The sequence below is a fragment of the Callospermophilus lateralis genome, chromosome 1, assembly GCF_048772815.1.
Source record: "Callospermophilus lateralis isolate mCalLat2 chromosome 1, mCalLat2.hap1, whole genome shotgun sequence".
NCBI classification, from domain to species: Eukaryota; Metazoa; Chordata; class Mammalia; order Rodentia; family Sciuridae; genus Callospermophilus; species Callospermophilus lateralis.
Window position 1 is genome coordinate 175,759,643 of NC_135305.1, and position 15,896 is coordinate 175,775,538.

Sequence of the window (15,896 nt, forward strand, 5' to 3'; positions counted from 1 at the left end):
GCAGGAAAAGTCAATAGGTCAAAATTTTTGTTGCTTTGAAAGAGTACTGACATGTAAGACGTGAAAGAGACAATAAGTACTGATAACCAGTTTATGAAAAGTTTTTGGTTCTCAAATGAGATGTATCAACATCCCCTTTCCCTGATTTGGGGCTATGGTTTAAACAGGAATCATAGTTTTTGCTCCCATTTCAGGTAGTAGCCCCCAATTTTTTATTTTTCCTGCAATCCAAAGCTCTTCCTAAGCTTTCCCCTTTGAATAAAATCTTATATCTCATTTGATTTTTACCATTTATTCCACTGGACACTCCAAACCCCTTACCAAACTCTCGCATTCAGGGAGCTTTAAAAAGTCCAGTCCTGAGTGTATCAAATCTTCAATCTCTCATCCTGTTCAAATAACAATGGATGTTACTCACTAAGTTGCTTAGGATCTCACTAAACTGCTAAGGCTGGCTTTGAACTTATGATCCTCCTGCCCCAGCCTCCCAAGTCACTGGGATTACAGGTGTGCAGCGCTCTGCCAGCTGCAGCATCTTTCATCAGCGTTCCTCGCCACGCCCACCTCCACTCCAGCTGTCGTATCAGCAGGTTGCCTCTGTATCCACACTTCCCACATGTAGGCTGAGAGGGGAACCAGCCCTCCCGTACCCACTGTGTAACAGGTGCTTTCCACATGGCAGTGCATTTGAATCTCATAAAACCCAGGATCCCAGGTTTGCAAATGAGGAAGCAAAAGTTCAGACAGGTTTAGCAACTTGCCCATGATCCACAACCAGAAAATTAATGGACTTGAATCTGAATCTTCTGACTCTGGAGAATGTGCTTTCTCTTGCAGCTGAAACCAATGAAGTTGGGTGAATTAAGCTTGACCTGTGTTGTGTTCTTCCAAAGTTTATGTTTAAGCCCTGTTCTGAGATTAGATCCAAGCTTTGAAAATTACCTGGGGTCAAAATAAATTGCTAAATCGGTCTTCCTCCCTACCCCATCCAACCTCTTCAGATTCAAGAGGAATCATGTCTCTGGAAGAACTGGGATAGTGGTGGGGGGCAGGGTATGGTCAAGATCTGTCAATCATTAGGATGTCAAGAACGATGTGGGAATCTCCTTTGAAGCTCCATGTGATTCCATGTGATTCTCCATGGGTCAATCTTCCACCAGGAATATAGTTTCACATCTTTAGAGCTGAAAGAGCCTTTTCTTTTTTTAGTGTGATTTCAGGTTGATTAATGTTGCAAGAGGAGCAAGTCTAGCCCTGAAGGACCTAAAGCACAGGAGACATCTGACTTGGTTCGTCATTGGGCAGTCTGGAGGGTTCAGCTCCAATCTTGCCAGTAATCACTGTGGTTTGCCAAACGAGGGCATGAATCTCTGCCATGGTTCCCAGAAGTTCTTATAAATAAGCCTTAGTGTCATATTGTAAAATGCAAATTATAATTCTAGGCCTGCTCCCTTACTTAAATGGAAAAAATGATAAAAAGAATCTTCAAAATAATAAAGCCCTAAATAAGAATTATTAGTCATATCACTAGAATATGTTTAGTGTACAAAACAAAGTAAAGGAAAAAAGGGGTGTCTTAGTCAGCTTTGTATCACTATGACAAAATACCTGAGGTAAACAACTCAAAAGGAGAAAAGGTTTATATTTGGTTCAGGGTTTCAGTCCATAGTCTCTTGGCCTGATCATTTTCAGGGGTGTGGTGAGGCAGTCCAACGACATGGTGTTAAGTTCATGGTTGAGTAAAGCTGCTCACTTCATGGCAGCCAGGAAGCAGAAAGAGAGCAGAGGAGCTGGGGTCCTAATATGTCCTTCAAGGTCATACCCTCAATGATGTAACTTCCTTCCATAAGGCCCCACTTCCTGTTTCCACCATCTCCCCATAGCGCCATAGGCTGGCAACCAAGCTTTTAACACATGAGATTTTGGGGGACAATCCAGATCTAAACTATGACAAGGGGAAGTAAATAATTAAATAAAAGTGGGCTTGAGAATCAAATACATTCAAGGGTACAAGGACGGTCAAATGAGTTTCTTTACTGCAGGGCTTCTCAGTGACTTTGCCATGCTATAATATTTCTTACAAATTTTCAAGAAGGACATAAAATAGACAGTGTTTCTCCCTGTATGGGAACTTCTTAAAAACAGAGCATCTCTTAGAATGAGTGCACCTCCCAGCACAGTTTGGAAAATACTATATTAGATAAGACAATTGACACTATTGTGATGGCCCTCCATATGGCTCAAGGCTAATCCAGTGCACATCTCTTCCCTGCAAGAGAAAAACTGAGCCCCTGGCCTTGTAGATGTAAATGCAGGCTGAATATTGGGATGACTTTGATTTTTTTACTTGAGTTATTCTGACTCTGACTGAATTGTTGTTTGCATTGTGAGGCTCCATCAATTCTACTTTTTGGGTGAGAGTTGCCAGGGTACAGGGGAATGTGGGAAGCACCTTTCCCGGGCCTTCTCAGCTACCCAGTCTCATCTTCTGCCTGTTGCTGCTCTTATGTTTAGCACTCACATTTAGGTCTATGATCTAGTTTTAACTAGTTGTTATATATGAGGCAAGGTAAGCATCTGTTAGTCCAATTTTTTCAATACCATGTGTTGCAAAGACTATCATATTCTTTTTAATGACTGCATAATATTTTGTTGAATGAATGGCCCATGATTTATTCCACCAGTGTCTTATTAATAGACAGGCTCTTACATACAGAGTTGTGAAAACTTGTGCTGTAAATAGGTAATAATGAGTGTAATGCATTCCACTATTGTCATGTATGTTTAAAAAAAAAAGAACCCTCCCCCCCAAAAAAAAAAAAAATAGAAAGGCTCTTTCCAATGCACATTCTTATACCTAAACCACTGGGCAGTTTACTGAGGATTTCTGTGGAATTTCTGGATTCAATGGTAAGTGCATTTTAAGTTTAATGGAACCAAGGAGTTGTCTTCCAGCATTACACTCCCATCTAAAAAGTCTGAGAGGGAAGGCTCTGACTTTGATTGGCTTATGGGTGTGAGCCTTTCTCAAATATTAGATAATTTCCTTCTGGACAAATCTAATAGCCTGTATTATTAGATTCTGAAAGAGTCAGAGCCTTTCCAGGAGGGTTTGGAGAAAGATGATCATTTCTGCCTTGGTCAGCCAGGGTAACCTCATAAGACAAAGGCTCACAAAATATATGGGGAAATGGAAATTTACCAAGAATTGTTTAGTAAGTATTGGGAGCTCATAAGCATCTCTATCCTGGGGCCTGCCCTAAGGGTAGTTTCCAGTGATCACTTTACATCAGCAGTGACTCGCTCTCCAGTAGCCTGAATGGGTCATTTAGCCACCCTGTAGGCAGGTCCTAATTCAAGATGGCGGTCCACATAACCTCTCACTCTCTCACCAAGTTTACCAAAGCCTTTCCGTACTAGGCCCAGACCAGCATCTGTGCATGTGAAGACACAAAGGGTGCTGGGAAAATGCAAATTGTACAGTGCAGCTGAGACATCACTTTCTCTTCTTTTCTCTTCTTCACATTGCTGTGATTTGACCACATTAGTTGACAACATTGAAAATCTGTTAGGTGACAAGGACTCTTGCCCTGGAGCAGTCAGTCTATGTCTTCTGATTGGTAAATTTAATCTATTTACATTCAGATTTATGATTGTTAACTACCAACTTCCTCCTGCCATTTTTGCTAATTCTATTCTGTTTGATTTGCACACAGTGGTGGGACAGTCCCCCTCCTCCAGGATGTTATCACAGGCCAGCCACCAAGGTGGCTTAGAAGCAGTTCAAAAATAATAGCCACAGGTGTCACACCGGTGGAACATACTGTGCTAATTTGTGCCAAGTGCACAGTCAGGGGCAAATGCCTTGTTAAGATGATGAACCCAGCCTAATTCCATCTTAAGATTGGAAGCCATCTCGTCACAAAGTCATAAAAAGTTAATTTCTGTTTTACTATAAATTACTGCTATTTCTAAACTTGTTTGGAATTCCTGCCTGTGCCTTGAATTCACCCATGCGTGGCTTTCCCTGACCAGATAACAATCCTCTCTGAAACCTTAGCAGTGCCTCATAAATTCTGATGTTGGGATATAAATTTACTCCCTGCCTTGAAATATTATGCCATGTTAGATCATTAACCTACTATCTGCCTTTGTATTATGCTTGTCAAAATCCTGTTATCTGTAAGTTCTTAAGACACCCCCCTTTGCAATTTTTTTGTGCTATAAAATCTCATTCTTGGAGAGTTGGGGGGCTGGTCTCTAGCCCACATTAGGAGAGACAGTTGCTGACCAGCTCTCTTTGTTTACACAAATACAAGCTTGCTTTAATTCAATTTAAAATTGGAGTTGGGGATCTTTTCTTTGGGTCAAGGTTCAACAGAGAGAAGGGAGAAATCCTGCTGGCTTCACAGAGGAGAGTCTGGGTGATAAAAGCCCAGGTTCAGAAAACAAGTGACTATATTAGTTGTTTCTTCTTCAGCCACAAAATTCCAAGGCTGGAGCTGCTGGATCCAAGAGTCAATAGGAGAAAGTCGAGATGTCTTGGTTGGGCTTGGCCAATAATCACAGCTCCTTCTGGGAAAAATTTGGGGAGCAGATAAATAGAGTACCCCCACACACACACACTTTAAGCTGTCCTGTACATTTTGAATGTAGCTTGAGTATATTCTTCATGCTTTTGTTATCAACTCTCTTATCAGTCAGCTATTGTTACGTAACAAATCACCCTAAGACAGAGGTTTTGAATAGTAGCCGTTTTATTTACTCTTGATTCTGTAATCTGGGCTCTTATCTGAGCAGTTCTTCAGCTGGTGTCTTCTTGGGTCACTCCTGTGGCTGACATCATCTGAATGGGGATTGATGATCCCAAATAGCCTCACTCACATGTCTAGTGCCTCCTCTGGGATGGGCAGACACAGCCCAGGGCTGGCTGCTTCCCCTCCAGGCAGCCTGTCCAATAGTCCAGACATTTTAAAAATGGCAGCTGGTTTCCAAGAAAAGGCAAAAGCAGAAACTTCCAGACCTTTTAAGACATGGGCATAGAAATAGCTCACCATCGCTTTGGCCACACAATATTGATCAAAACAAATAAGTCACTAAGGCTGGCCCAGATTTGAGGTGGCTGGGGAGTATACGCCACTTTTTGATGGGAAGAGAGGCATGCACATATGGGGATGTGAGGGATTGGGGTGGCCTTCTTTGCACCCCACCAACCATAGCTCCTTGGATTTCATTTATGGTGTCTGGAGATAAAGTTCCTAATTCATGTATGATTCATCCCATGTTATGTCATGTAACCTTTCCAACAAACCTATAAAGGGAATATGGTCTTTATTTTTTGAATGAGTAAACTGAGGACAAACAATTTGTCCAGTGCCACTCAGAGCTGAGTCTAGAGCCCAAGTCTCTGCTAAAGCCTTCGAGTATGACGTATTCTCTGCCCAAACCCAACTCCACCGTCCCCAGGATGAAGAGTTTCTGCTTTTGCCTTTTCTTGGAAACCAGCTGCCATTTTTAAAATGTCTGGACTATTGGACAGGCTGCCTGGAGGGGAAGCAGCCAGCCCTGGGCTGTGTCCGCCCATCCCAGAGGAGGCACTAGAGATGCTTTCTCTCAAGGATGCTCACCCAGTGTCCAGCCACTCCTAAACTGATTCTGAATTAACTCTTAAGAGGCAAGAGGCATAAACTGTATAAATTAAAGCAAAACAAACAACTCTGTGGATTATTTTAATTATTTCAGAACTGTGAAGGATCTCTGTGACAGGCTCTATAAACTTATAAAAGATCTTCATTTAAGAAGGATTGCAAAATTATTTATTTAAAGAATTTTGTCCAGCCAAAGATCAAGTTAGTGTCGCTGTTTCTCCAAGTGTGGTTGGATTTTTCACTTTCCTCTCCATTTCCTGTTTTCATTTATTTTGCTTTGCTTGGTATTGAAAGTGTGCAGCTCCTGGAGAGGGAGAGACTTTTTCATAGGGAAAACTATTTGGAAACATAAACTCCTCTCCTTTTTATTGGATGATGAAAAAACAAAACAAAACAAAAAACAAAAAGACCAAACCTGAGGTCAACTTTCCATTTTGTCACCCAGTGGGTAAAATTGTCACAAACTGACAGCAGAGGGGTTGTCTCCAGGAAGTTCGAGTTTGAGTCAGGAGAACTGATCCTCTGTTGCCACAGTTCACCTTCATTCCAGGCGGGTGGACCATGGTGGATAATCAATTAGGGACTCTAGACTAGTGAACATTCGAGACTTGTTTTGCCTTTTTATCACCTCTTCAAGAGCCACTGACTTCAGTATCCAAAAAAGAAGATTCTGATATCTTAATGTTAATGGGGGCAAATTTGTTCCAGGGCTTGAGATAAATATAACTCTGTGTAGTACGGAGAAGGTTGAATGGGAAATGGTTGGCATTCTTTCTTGGTAAAGGCATGGGAAAGGAGGGGTCTGGGGGGGGGGAGAGAGAGAGAGAGAGAGAGAGAAGGAGAGGGAGAGAGAGGGAGGGAGGGAGCGAGCCAGCCCTGAGGCAGAGCAGAGATAAGCAGGCTCCTGCAGCAACCCTGTCTTGCTAACTTGACACTTGCCAGACCTGGCCAGCATGGTTGTCCTGAATCCAATGGCTCTGGGAATTTATCTTCAGCTTTTCTTCCGCTCGGTCTTGTCTCAGCCGACTTTCATCAATAGCGTCCTCCCGATCTCAGCAGGTAAATGATGCCCAGCATTCTCCTCTGGGCAGGGGGAGAAAGGAAGATGGCTTTTGCAAGGTGTCCTGGTATTTCTGCCATTCTACTCTTGGTGGAGGGAGGTTGGGAGGGAGGTTGGGAGGGAGGTGGACACCCCAGCCGCTTCCTGTCACCCGAGCTTGTCTGGGAAGCCCCTTCTGTCCTTGTTCCTAGGGCTCCTACTTAGCTGCTCAAAACCAGAGACTTTTAAAAAAAATTGCCTCGGCCTCCCCCACCTCTTCTCCCCCATTTGCTGCATGATTTCATTTTGGTCAGGAATCTGGGGGGGGAACTTAAGAGACCAGGAGGTGCAAGTGAGAGAAAAGTGAGTCCCCGATGTTTCTATAAATACCTCTCTGACCTGCTCTGAAAGGGGGCTTGGCTTAAGGGGATATTGCAGAATAAACAGGAATCCGTCCAAGCCTTGGCAGCAACGGTGGCCAGGACAAACCTACTGAAGGGACAGGGAATCCAGTGGATCCTCCTGGAGCCCAGGGGCCCCTTGCAGCCTCAGGACTGGGTTTTCTGTTTCTTCAGTCCAATCTGTATCCTGTTGCGCTTTCTTCCTGGGTGGAACTTCCCTTCAGCCTCAGATAAGGCATCTAGGGGTCCTGGGAGAAGGAGGCTTGGCAGAGAAAGGTGGAGGGATCCAGAGAGACGCGGGGCCTAGAGCTGGTTATGTCTGCTGAGGGCAGGGCTGAGAGATTTGGGGAAGGGGCTTGGTCTGCCAGCCGGGCAATCTTCCCAAGGGCACCAGGCATTGACCTTGTCCTGCCTGACCCAGGGGCAGGGGAAGTATTGGGTTACTGATGTGTCCTCTTGAAACCTGTCTGAGGAAACTCAAATGTCTCTGGAAGGCATGAGGGAGGCAGGCAGACCCCAGGCCTTGCTAGCCATCCCCTCAGAGTCCCCATCAGCTGTCCCTGGCACTCCCCATACAAGAGTGTCAGACAAGCCCTTCAATGGAGTCTCATAGGTACGTCCATGGAGGCTGAAGTTTCACTGTCTTTGCCTGTAGAACACCGGGAGGGCCAGGAATGCCGGCTTCTCACGCGGGCCTAGCTCTGCACCCAGTCCCAGCCACTGTCCATTCATAAAAACAGCTCAGCAAGTGGAGCTGCCAATGTCTCTAAGTCCTAGGGGGTGACTCAGCTGGGTATGAGGCTAATTATAAAAGTGTGAGGAACAGAAGAAGGTGAAAGGGGGGACTTGGAGAACACTGGAGGTGGGGCTAGGCAGGAAAGGTGGGTGATTGTGTCACTGTGACCGTATGTCAACACACCCCTTGCAGATTCAAGTTGAGAGCACCAAGCTTCTTCTGGGACTAGTGGGTCCTTATTCTCTTATTCAAAGAGGAGCTTTGACAGTTAATTTGGTCCAATCCAATGCTACCACTTCATTTTGTTTGGGTTAGAGTTTCCTAAGGATTTGAGGCTTAGGAGTTAAGGAACTTGGGTTTCTGGTTCCAATCCTGCCTCTGATGGGCTCTCTGACTTCTGTGAGTGTTGGCGATGAATTATAAGCGCTGTGTGGGCAGGGACCCTGTCTATCTTGTGCATTGTCACTGGTTCCCAGGTTCAGAACAGTGACTGATACATAGTGCTCAAAAAAATATATAGTAGATGAACAAATAGAAAACTTCTCTTGGGGCTGGGGATAGAGCTCAGTTGGTAGAGTGCTTGCTTCGCATGCACGAGGCCCTGGGTTCAATCCCCAGCACCACACACACACACACACACACACACACAAAAACCCCTCTCACTGGGTGTGGTGCACACCTGTGATCCTCATGATTTAGGAGGCTGAGGCAGGAGGATCACAAGTTTGAGACCAACCTCAACTTAGTGAGGTTTTATTTCAAAATAAAAAAAAATAAAATGAGCTGGGAATGTAGTTCAGAGACAGAAAATCCTGCCTTCCCACACCTCTCCAAACAAAAGGCAGATAAGTATCTTAGAATGATTTTTATTGAACATGGCAACTATTAAAAACATCAGGAGCCCTAAATTTACTGTATATCTTAACCATTTACTGGGTAATAAATGAATCCCAGCAGCTTAGGAGGCTGAAGCAGGAGGATTACAAATTCAAGGCCAGTCTTAGCAATTTAGTGAGGCCCTAAGCAACTTAGTGAGACCCTATCTCAAAATAAGAAAGAAAAAGGGCTGTGGATGTGGCTCAGTGCCTAAGCACACCTGGGGTCAATCTCTAGTACCCACAACAAAAAACAAAATCACCCACACACAATCATTATTTATGGAAGTTATTGTGTTTATGGATCAACTAAAGGTCTGCTGACCTAGCTCAGGCTTGGCTGGGCCTGGCTGGGCTCATTCCTGGTCTGTAGATTGATTGGGCTCCAGTCTCCACTCACAGATGTGGCTCAGTCATCGTAGATTCTGGAGTGTGAAGGCACAGACCCAAGGATAATACTAGTCACAGAAAGGCAGGCCTTCTGCACAGTTCAAGGTATACAATTCTCATAACACCCCTGGGATGGATGCGGCATCACTCACACTTTTTAGATGAGAAAATAGAGGCTCAGAGAGGTTAAGTAATCTGCCCCGAGTCACAGAACTGATGAGATAGAGACTGGCATCCTGTCTTCTGCCTCTAAGTCCAAGACTTTTATCAATATAGACCAATTCCATTTAAGGCCTTGGATCAATAGTGATACAGGCATTTAAGGCCTAGCAGACTACCCTCCTAGCCCCTAGAAATACTCCTCTGAATTCTCTATTCTCCTACTGCCTTCTCTCTGGGATATTGATGTCCAAAGTTCTAGCCAAAAAAAGTGGATATTGCATTATATCAAAATATATATGACTCGAGAGGGTACTGGTTTATCTCTTTTTTGGTGATATTTCTTTTTAATAGGGATGTTTTAGTGAGATGCATTGAAACCATGGTGTTGGGTGGGCACAGGGACCTCCCCAGGGCAACCTCACTTCACTGGGACCCAACCTACCTGATGCCCACACATGGCTTCCCTTTTCCAATACAGGGTTTCCCAGGCAGGCAGGAACTCTCCAGGTGATGTTTGGGTCCAGGTCTCAGATGTTGAGAAGACCCAAGTCCAGCCCTGGTGAGTGAGATCATGTGGCAGGCTGTGATTTCTGTCTGGGCACTGGAATCTTGTGTTGTAGCTGGGATGTGACCAGAGCAGCCGTCCTGTGGCCTATATGGCCTAATGTCCAGCTCCCCCGCCACATACCCTCCTGCCTGGAAGCCAGCCAGATCATCACTTGGGAACCATCCATGTTCTTGGCACTAGCTTAGGAGCCATTTATTTGTGTCTGATCAGCTATTGTTTAATGTCCCGTAATGCACTCGCCAGCCATCTCCTCCGATTTAGCTCCCCATTTCCTCTGGATAATAAAATCAGAGAGGGCTCTTAAATTAGAGGACTCTCTAGGGGTCCCAGGCGTCCCGCCTCATCTCATCCCAAAGGTCTGCATAAAGCGATGGCCTCTCTCCAGCTCAGACACCGAGAGAGGCGGTGTGAGAGATGGAGGGGGCATCCCCCAGTCGCCCTGTGGGCAGCCGCCCCATGCCCCGCCTGCTTTCTTCAGATCCAGGAGCATACAAACACAGATCAGAAAGTCCGTCTGGCTTTGAGGAGACACCCAGTAAGCTGGGGTCTTGTCTTCTTTAAATACAGCTCACAGTCACAAGGACTACCTCTGTTGTTCTTCTGGCTGGTACCAGTGAAACCCTCAATTCCTTGTTTCACAAAAGCTTTTATCACTTACAGATGTATCTGCTCTTAACAGCAGCCCTACCTTGAGGGGTCCTGGGTTCTAATCCTGACTCTTGGTTATGCTCTATGCAGTGGTGGGGAGGCCACCTCATGGCAGTGAACCCCAAGTTCCTCATCCCTTCAATGGCTCTGAGAGCCTCTGCCTGTCAGGAGAGCTCTGAGGATTCATTAAGCAACTAAGATTTAATGAGTGCCAACTATGTGCCTGGAAGTGGGCTGTAGCTGTTGGCCTACAGCTGGTGACAGCCTTCACCCCTAGCCCTAAATGTACAGGAAAGGAGGAAGAGGAGGAGATATTTTTAAAATTGCCTTAATTGCTCACATTTAAGAGATGAATGATTTAATATTTGGGGGAAAAAATGTATTTCTGATATGCTAAGCCCAGAAGGTTATCCCAGCTCCCCCAGAAGGCTAAGGCAGAAGAATTGCAAGCTTGAGGTCAGCCCAGGCAATTTATCAAGGACCTGTCTCAAAATAAAATAGAAAGGGCTGCGGATGTAGCCCAGTGGCAGAAGTTTGACCTAGCCTGCATGAAGCCCTGGATTCTACCATGCAAAGGAAACTTCTGTAACTTCTGGTATTCAGAAGTGAAATGGGGCTAATCCTAATTTTATTACTAGGGCTAGGGAAAAATAAAAAATTTTTAAAAATCTTACTTTTCGAAAATCAGACAGTCTGGCTGTGCTGGCCACACTTTCTGGCTATGGTGACACTCTTTGGAATATAATGGTTGGTGGCGACTTGGCTCCAGCTGGCAATTTGCTGCCACGCCCTCTTGTCCTATACCACTTTCTTAATTATGGTCTACCTATTTGGACCCTCTAGGCATGTGATTCTTTGGCCCCTAAGGCCAGGAACCCTGCTGGTGTGACCTATGCTCCCCAGTTTGTTTGTTTGTTTGTTTGTTTAGCAGCCTTGAAGACATCTCTCCATATTTCCAAATTTCTGCACAGCTCAGCCTGGAAGTCAACATCCTTAATCGGTGGTTTTAAACTACAGCACAGGTTCTCAGTCCTGGTTAGGAATCACTTTGAAGTGCTTTCCAAAGGCTCAGCTTCCAAGCTGAACAGACTGAGAGCAGAATCATGTGGGATCAGGCATCTGTAGTAAAAATCCTCCAGATGATTCAAAGATCCAGCCAGGGTTAACCACTGAACTACAGGCAGCATTGGCATCCCCCTGAAGGGCTCATTAAAATGGTGACCACAGCAACCCACCCCTGGGAGATTCTGATTCAGCAGGAAATAGGGCCCAAGAGTCTGCACTTCTAACAAGCTTTGAGAACCCCTGCTCTCTCACACCCTACTCTGTTAGTTTCTCTTGGCTGCTGTGAAGAAATCACTTCAAACGGTGGCTTAAAACAACACACCTCTGTTCTCTTCAGCTCTGGAGGTCGGAAGTCTGAAACCTGTTTCACTCTATAGAAATAAGGTGTTGGTGAGGCCCAGCTGCCTCCCAAGTCTCTAGGGGAGAATCTGTTTCTGTGCCTTTCCTAGCTCTAGAGCTGCATCTCTCGCCTTCTCTGGTTGTCCCCTTTCTTTTCAAGCCAGCAGTGTAGCATCTTGTTTGAGGGGCAGGGGGGTCACTTGCCTTCTTTATCAATCTCCCCTGCTTTTTTGGGGGGTGCAGTACAGGGAGCAGTGCTGGGGATTGAACCCCGGGCTTCATGCTTGCTAGGCAAACACTCCTCCCCTGAGCCACCTCCCAGCTCCTAAACTTGTTTATATCATCATGTCTACAATGTTCCCTTTTCCATATGGGGTAACATTTACAGGTTCCAGGGATTCGGATCTGGAGACCTATGGGGGCCATCATTCAGCCTCCCACAGTGATCTCTTCCAGCAGGTAAACCGACCCACTTGTGTTTTGCTGAAGTGACATCAGAATCAAAGGTGTGGGCATAAGGACTGCTTTCATTTGGGTTCTTTCCAGAAGCAGACCCTGAGACAAAAATTTGGAGGTGACCCCAGTAGGACAGAGCCGAGAGGAGTCAGGCAGAGCCGAGAAGGCAGACATAGGGTATGTTTATGAGCAGGTCACGGCTCTGGGCTCCACTCTCCTGGGGACCTCTGGGAGACAGGGAGCTGGAATATTTATCCACCAACTCCTGTCGACGCCAACTACTCTGTTCTTCCTGCTTGACCCAAATGACTTCCCATAGAAGTTCTAGTCTCAGGTGCCTGTGGCAGGAGGTTGGATACTGAGGAGCATCAGTGAAGTGACAGCGTCAGCTATAGATCCTTTAAAAAACCAGCTGTGGTCCTACCAATCCCTCTGGCAGTAGCAGTTACAGCTCAACATCCCTTCTCTGAAGAATTTGGGGTTCAGTTGACGTAGGGAGCCACCATAAACAATACTAAACCTACGTTTATTTTTGCCTATTATTTCTAATTTTCACAAGAATGTCATAAAGTAGCCATTAGTATCTCCATTTTACCAAAGAGGAAAATAACAATGAGAGAGGTATAGTCACTTGCCTGAAGTCACACAGGCTCAGGGTTGAAATTCCAAATCAGGGCTTTCGGATTCCCAAATCAATGCAGATTCAGAATCGAAGAGTGTGGCTAAGGGTATGGCTTCTGGCATCACCCTGTCTGAGTTTAAATCTTGTGTCTCCCTTAGCTTTGTGACCTTGGGCAAATTCCCCACCCCGTGCCTCAGGTTCCTCATCTATGAAATGGGGCTGAAAATAGGATTTAATTCAAAGAGAAGTGGTGAGAATCAAGAGAGTTAGTTACAGACATCAAATACTTTCAGTAGTGTTTGATGTACGCGTGACACCATTGCACATTCTCGGACGTTATTTCCAAAATCTCTCTTCATTTCTACACATGCCAAGAGACCACGATTTCCTCCACAATTCATTGCATCAAAAGGCAAAAAAAAAAAAACCTCAAAGACAACCTAAATAACCCTTTGCTTAAAATACCCAGGGAATTAAAGCAAAAGGAAGAGACCCTGCTTTGGGCCACTTTGCATTTGTAAAGCAGTCCCTAAAGAAGGAAGGAGCTGCCTGGGGAAGGAGGTTGTCCTAGTGGTGACCGGCCTCCCCAGATGACTTTAAAAATACACCTGGCCCTCTTCCATTTCGCAGCTCCATTCAAGTCCTCGCTTACCTCTCCATGGCAACCAACAGAAACACTGGGCGACTCCTGTATGGGAGCTGGTGACAGCTGATGAAGTCTGTGACTGCTGCAGTCTTGCATGGTCAACCAGCTGGGGGAGGGGGTGACTTCAAAAAAGAGGGAGGGAAAGAAGGAAGCCTTAATGAGAGTAATACAGGTTCTACTCTACACTCTCATCCTGTGCTGCCCACCTCATCTTCTTGGTATCCTTCTGAGAAGTTTGAAGAAAGTTCCAGAAGTTTCTGAATTGCTGCAGAAACTTCTCCTTAGCATGGGGACTTCTTGGGGGCAAAAGGGGATGGGGTAATAATGGCCACCCTTCTTGGCCACCTGGGGTTCTTCTTCCTTTACTGTGACCCAAGGTTCATTCAGTGTTCAAACTCATTCTCTGTAAGGGGCCTCTGGCATGAGTCATTGTCATGGAAGTTTGCAAGTGGACGTCCTCTTTGTATCCAAACAGGACCGAGTCCGTTTCTAAGAGCTTCACCGGGGTGGACCTCATGGTTACCCTCAGAAAGCTTCCGAATTCCTAATGGTCACACAGAAACCAAATTCTCAAACCACTGAGTCTAGTGTTCTGGATTCAGGGAGCCTCCAGGAAAGAACACCCTTCTTCCCTCCTATCTGACTTTCTGGGAGCTGCATTGGGTAAAGTCACGTTAGGGAAAGTTAACAGTGGGAGAGACACAGGTCCTCCAGGTCTGTAGGTCAGCAGGGCCCTGTGGGAGTTCCCTTACTGCCCATGTCCTCCCACAGAAAGTCAGCAGTGGAAGCCCAAGATGGCTTCAAGAAGCCAGACCTGGTGGCACACAAGTTCAAGACTAGCCTTGGCAACTTCGCAAGATCCTGTCTCAAAATAATCCTTGGGGGATGTGGCTCCTGGGGTTCAATTCTCAGGAATTGGAACCCCCGCCTCCAAGAAAAGATGGCTTTGAAAATTGTGTGGGCCCTAGAAATGTTTTTTTGCAGAGCATCTGAGGCAAATGGTTTTTTACCTACACACGAACCCCAATTATCTGAATCAAATCACCCTGGCCCTCACTCCCTTGAGGGTTGGCCCTGAATGCAACAGTACCTCCACCAGGCAGGCCTAAGAGGTCACCTCTGTGGTGATGTCTTGCCAAGGTCCTTTTGATTATGTCCAGTGTGGGGACATTTAGTCAGTGACTGGGTTTGGCAATTTGCCTGTATACTAAAGTTCTTAGAGAGATTAAGGCTAAGACACTGAGGCAAAATTCAGACACATGTACGGTGTTGGAAAACCATTTGCTCCTTTTAGGGTATTCAGTTTCCTCATCTATAAAATAAAAGTGTGGACCAAATTGCAAAGATCCCTTAGCCTCAGACTTTCTCTGACTTTGTGTCTGACAGACTATTCGCTAATTCACAGACTTAGCATCCACCCAAAAAAAAGGGGTCTTGGCTTATGTTTTTCTTCTGAGCATTGGCTGAGATGTATGTGAATTAAAGTCAAGGGACAGCTCTGGGTTTGACTGACAGCTCCGTGACCCACAAGCTAAGGGATCTTGGCCCAGTGGTCTATAATTTCTCAACACCCCAGTTTCCACGTTGGTAAAATGGGGAGAGTCGGAAATCTTCATTTTAGATGGCAATGAGGATAAAATGAGCTTGGCACTGTGCTTAGTATTTAGTTATCTCTCAGTTACAGGTTGCAACAATTATTCCAAATGGTGGAGAAAGAACTGGAATCCTGGCCTCTTGCCTTCTCCTGGGCTGTTTTCATTGCCACATTTTGGAGTCTCCATCCAAAGGCTGAGTCTGAGTCAGAGATATCACAGCACCTAGACCCTGGAAGTGCAGGTCTAGATTCAGAAGCCCAGCTCCCCAGGACCTTGGATGGCAGCCTTAGTTCCCTCACCTGGAATAGGGGGACATAAAAAATATAATTCATAGGGTCATTGTAAGGATCAAAGGAAAGAGCACGATAGGGTCTAGCCCTGGGCATGGTAGAGGGTGTACTCAGGAGTCATAATGGTACCTTGAGGGCAATGTTGGATTTTGAAGACAAGGGACCCACAGCTCACACCCAAGGACAACACCTTAGGCATACTGAGCTCCCAGTAGAATGACTGCAGATGGGCAGGTCCACTCGCAGGGCTGTTCCATGACTATGAAGGAGAAAGCCCCTCCCTGCCCCCATCAAGGGTGATCTGACTAGGACCCCCCTCCTCAGCCCATGCCTAGCCCTTTTTAATTTTTTATTTAGAGACAGGGTCTCGCTAAGTTGCTTAGGGCCTTGTTGACTCCAACATCTCTTTGTGACAA

At 45.6% G+C, this 15,896-nt stretch overlaps 1 protein-coding gene across 2 annotated transcripts in view; it reads left to right on the forward strand.

Annotated features, from left to right (window-relative positions):
• Positions 1–6,601: 6,601 nt before the first annotated feature.
• The window catches only part of Colq (collagen like tail subunit of asymmetric acetylcholinesterase), a 58,896-nt gene continuing 49,601 nt past the window's right edge, over positions 6,602–15,896 (forward strand). For both annotated transcript variants that reach the window (XM_076868069.1, XM_076868086.1), the window contains exon 1: positions 6,602–6,707. In XM_076868069.1, coding sequence (XP_076724184.1) covers positions 6,602–6,707 — 106 coding nt within the window. The remainder of the gene's footprint in view (positions 6,708–15,896) is intronic.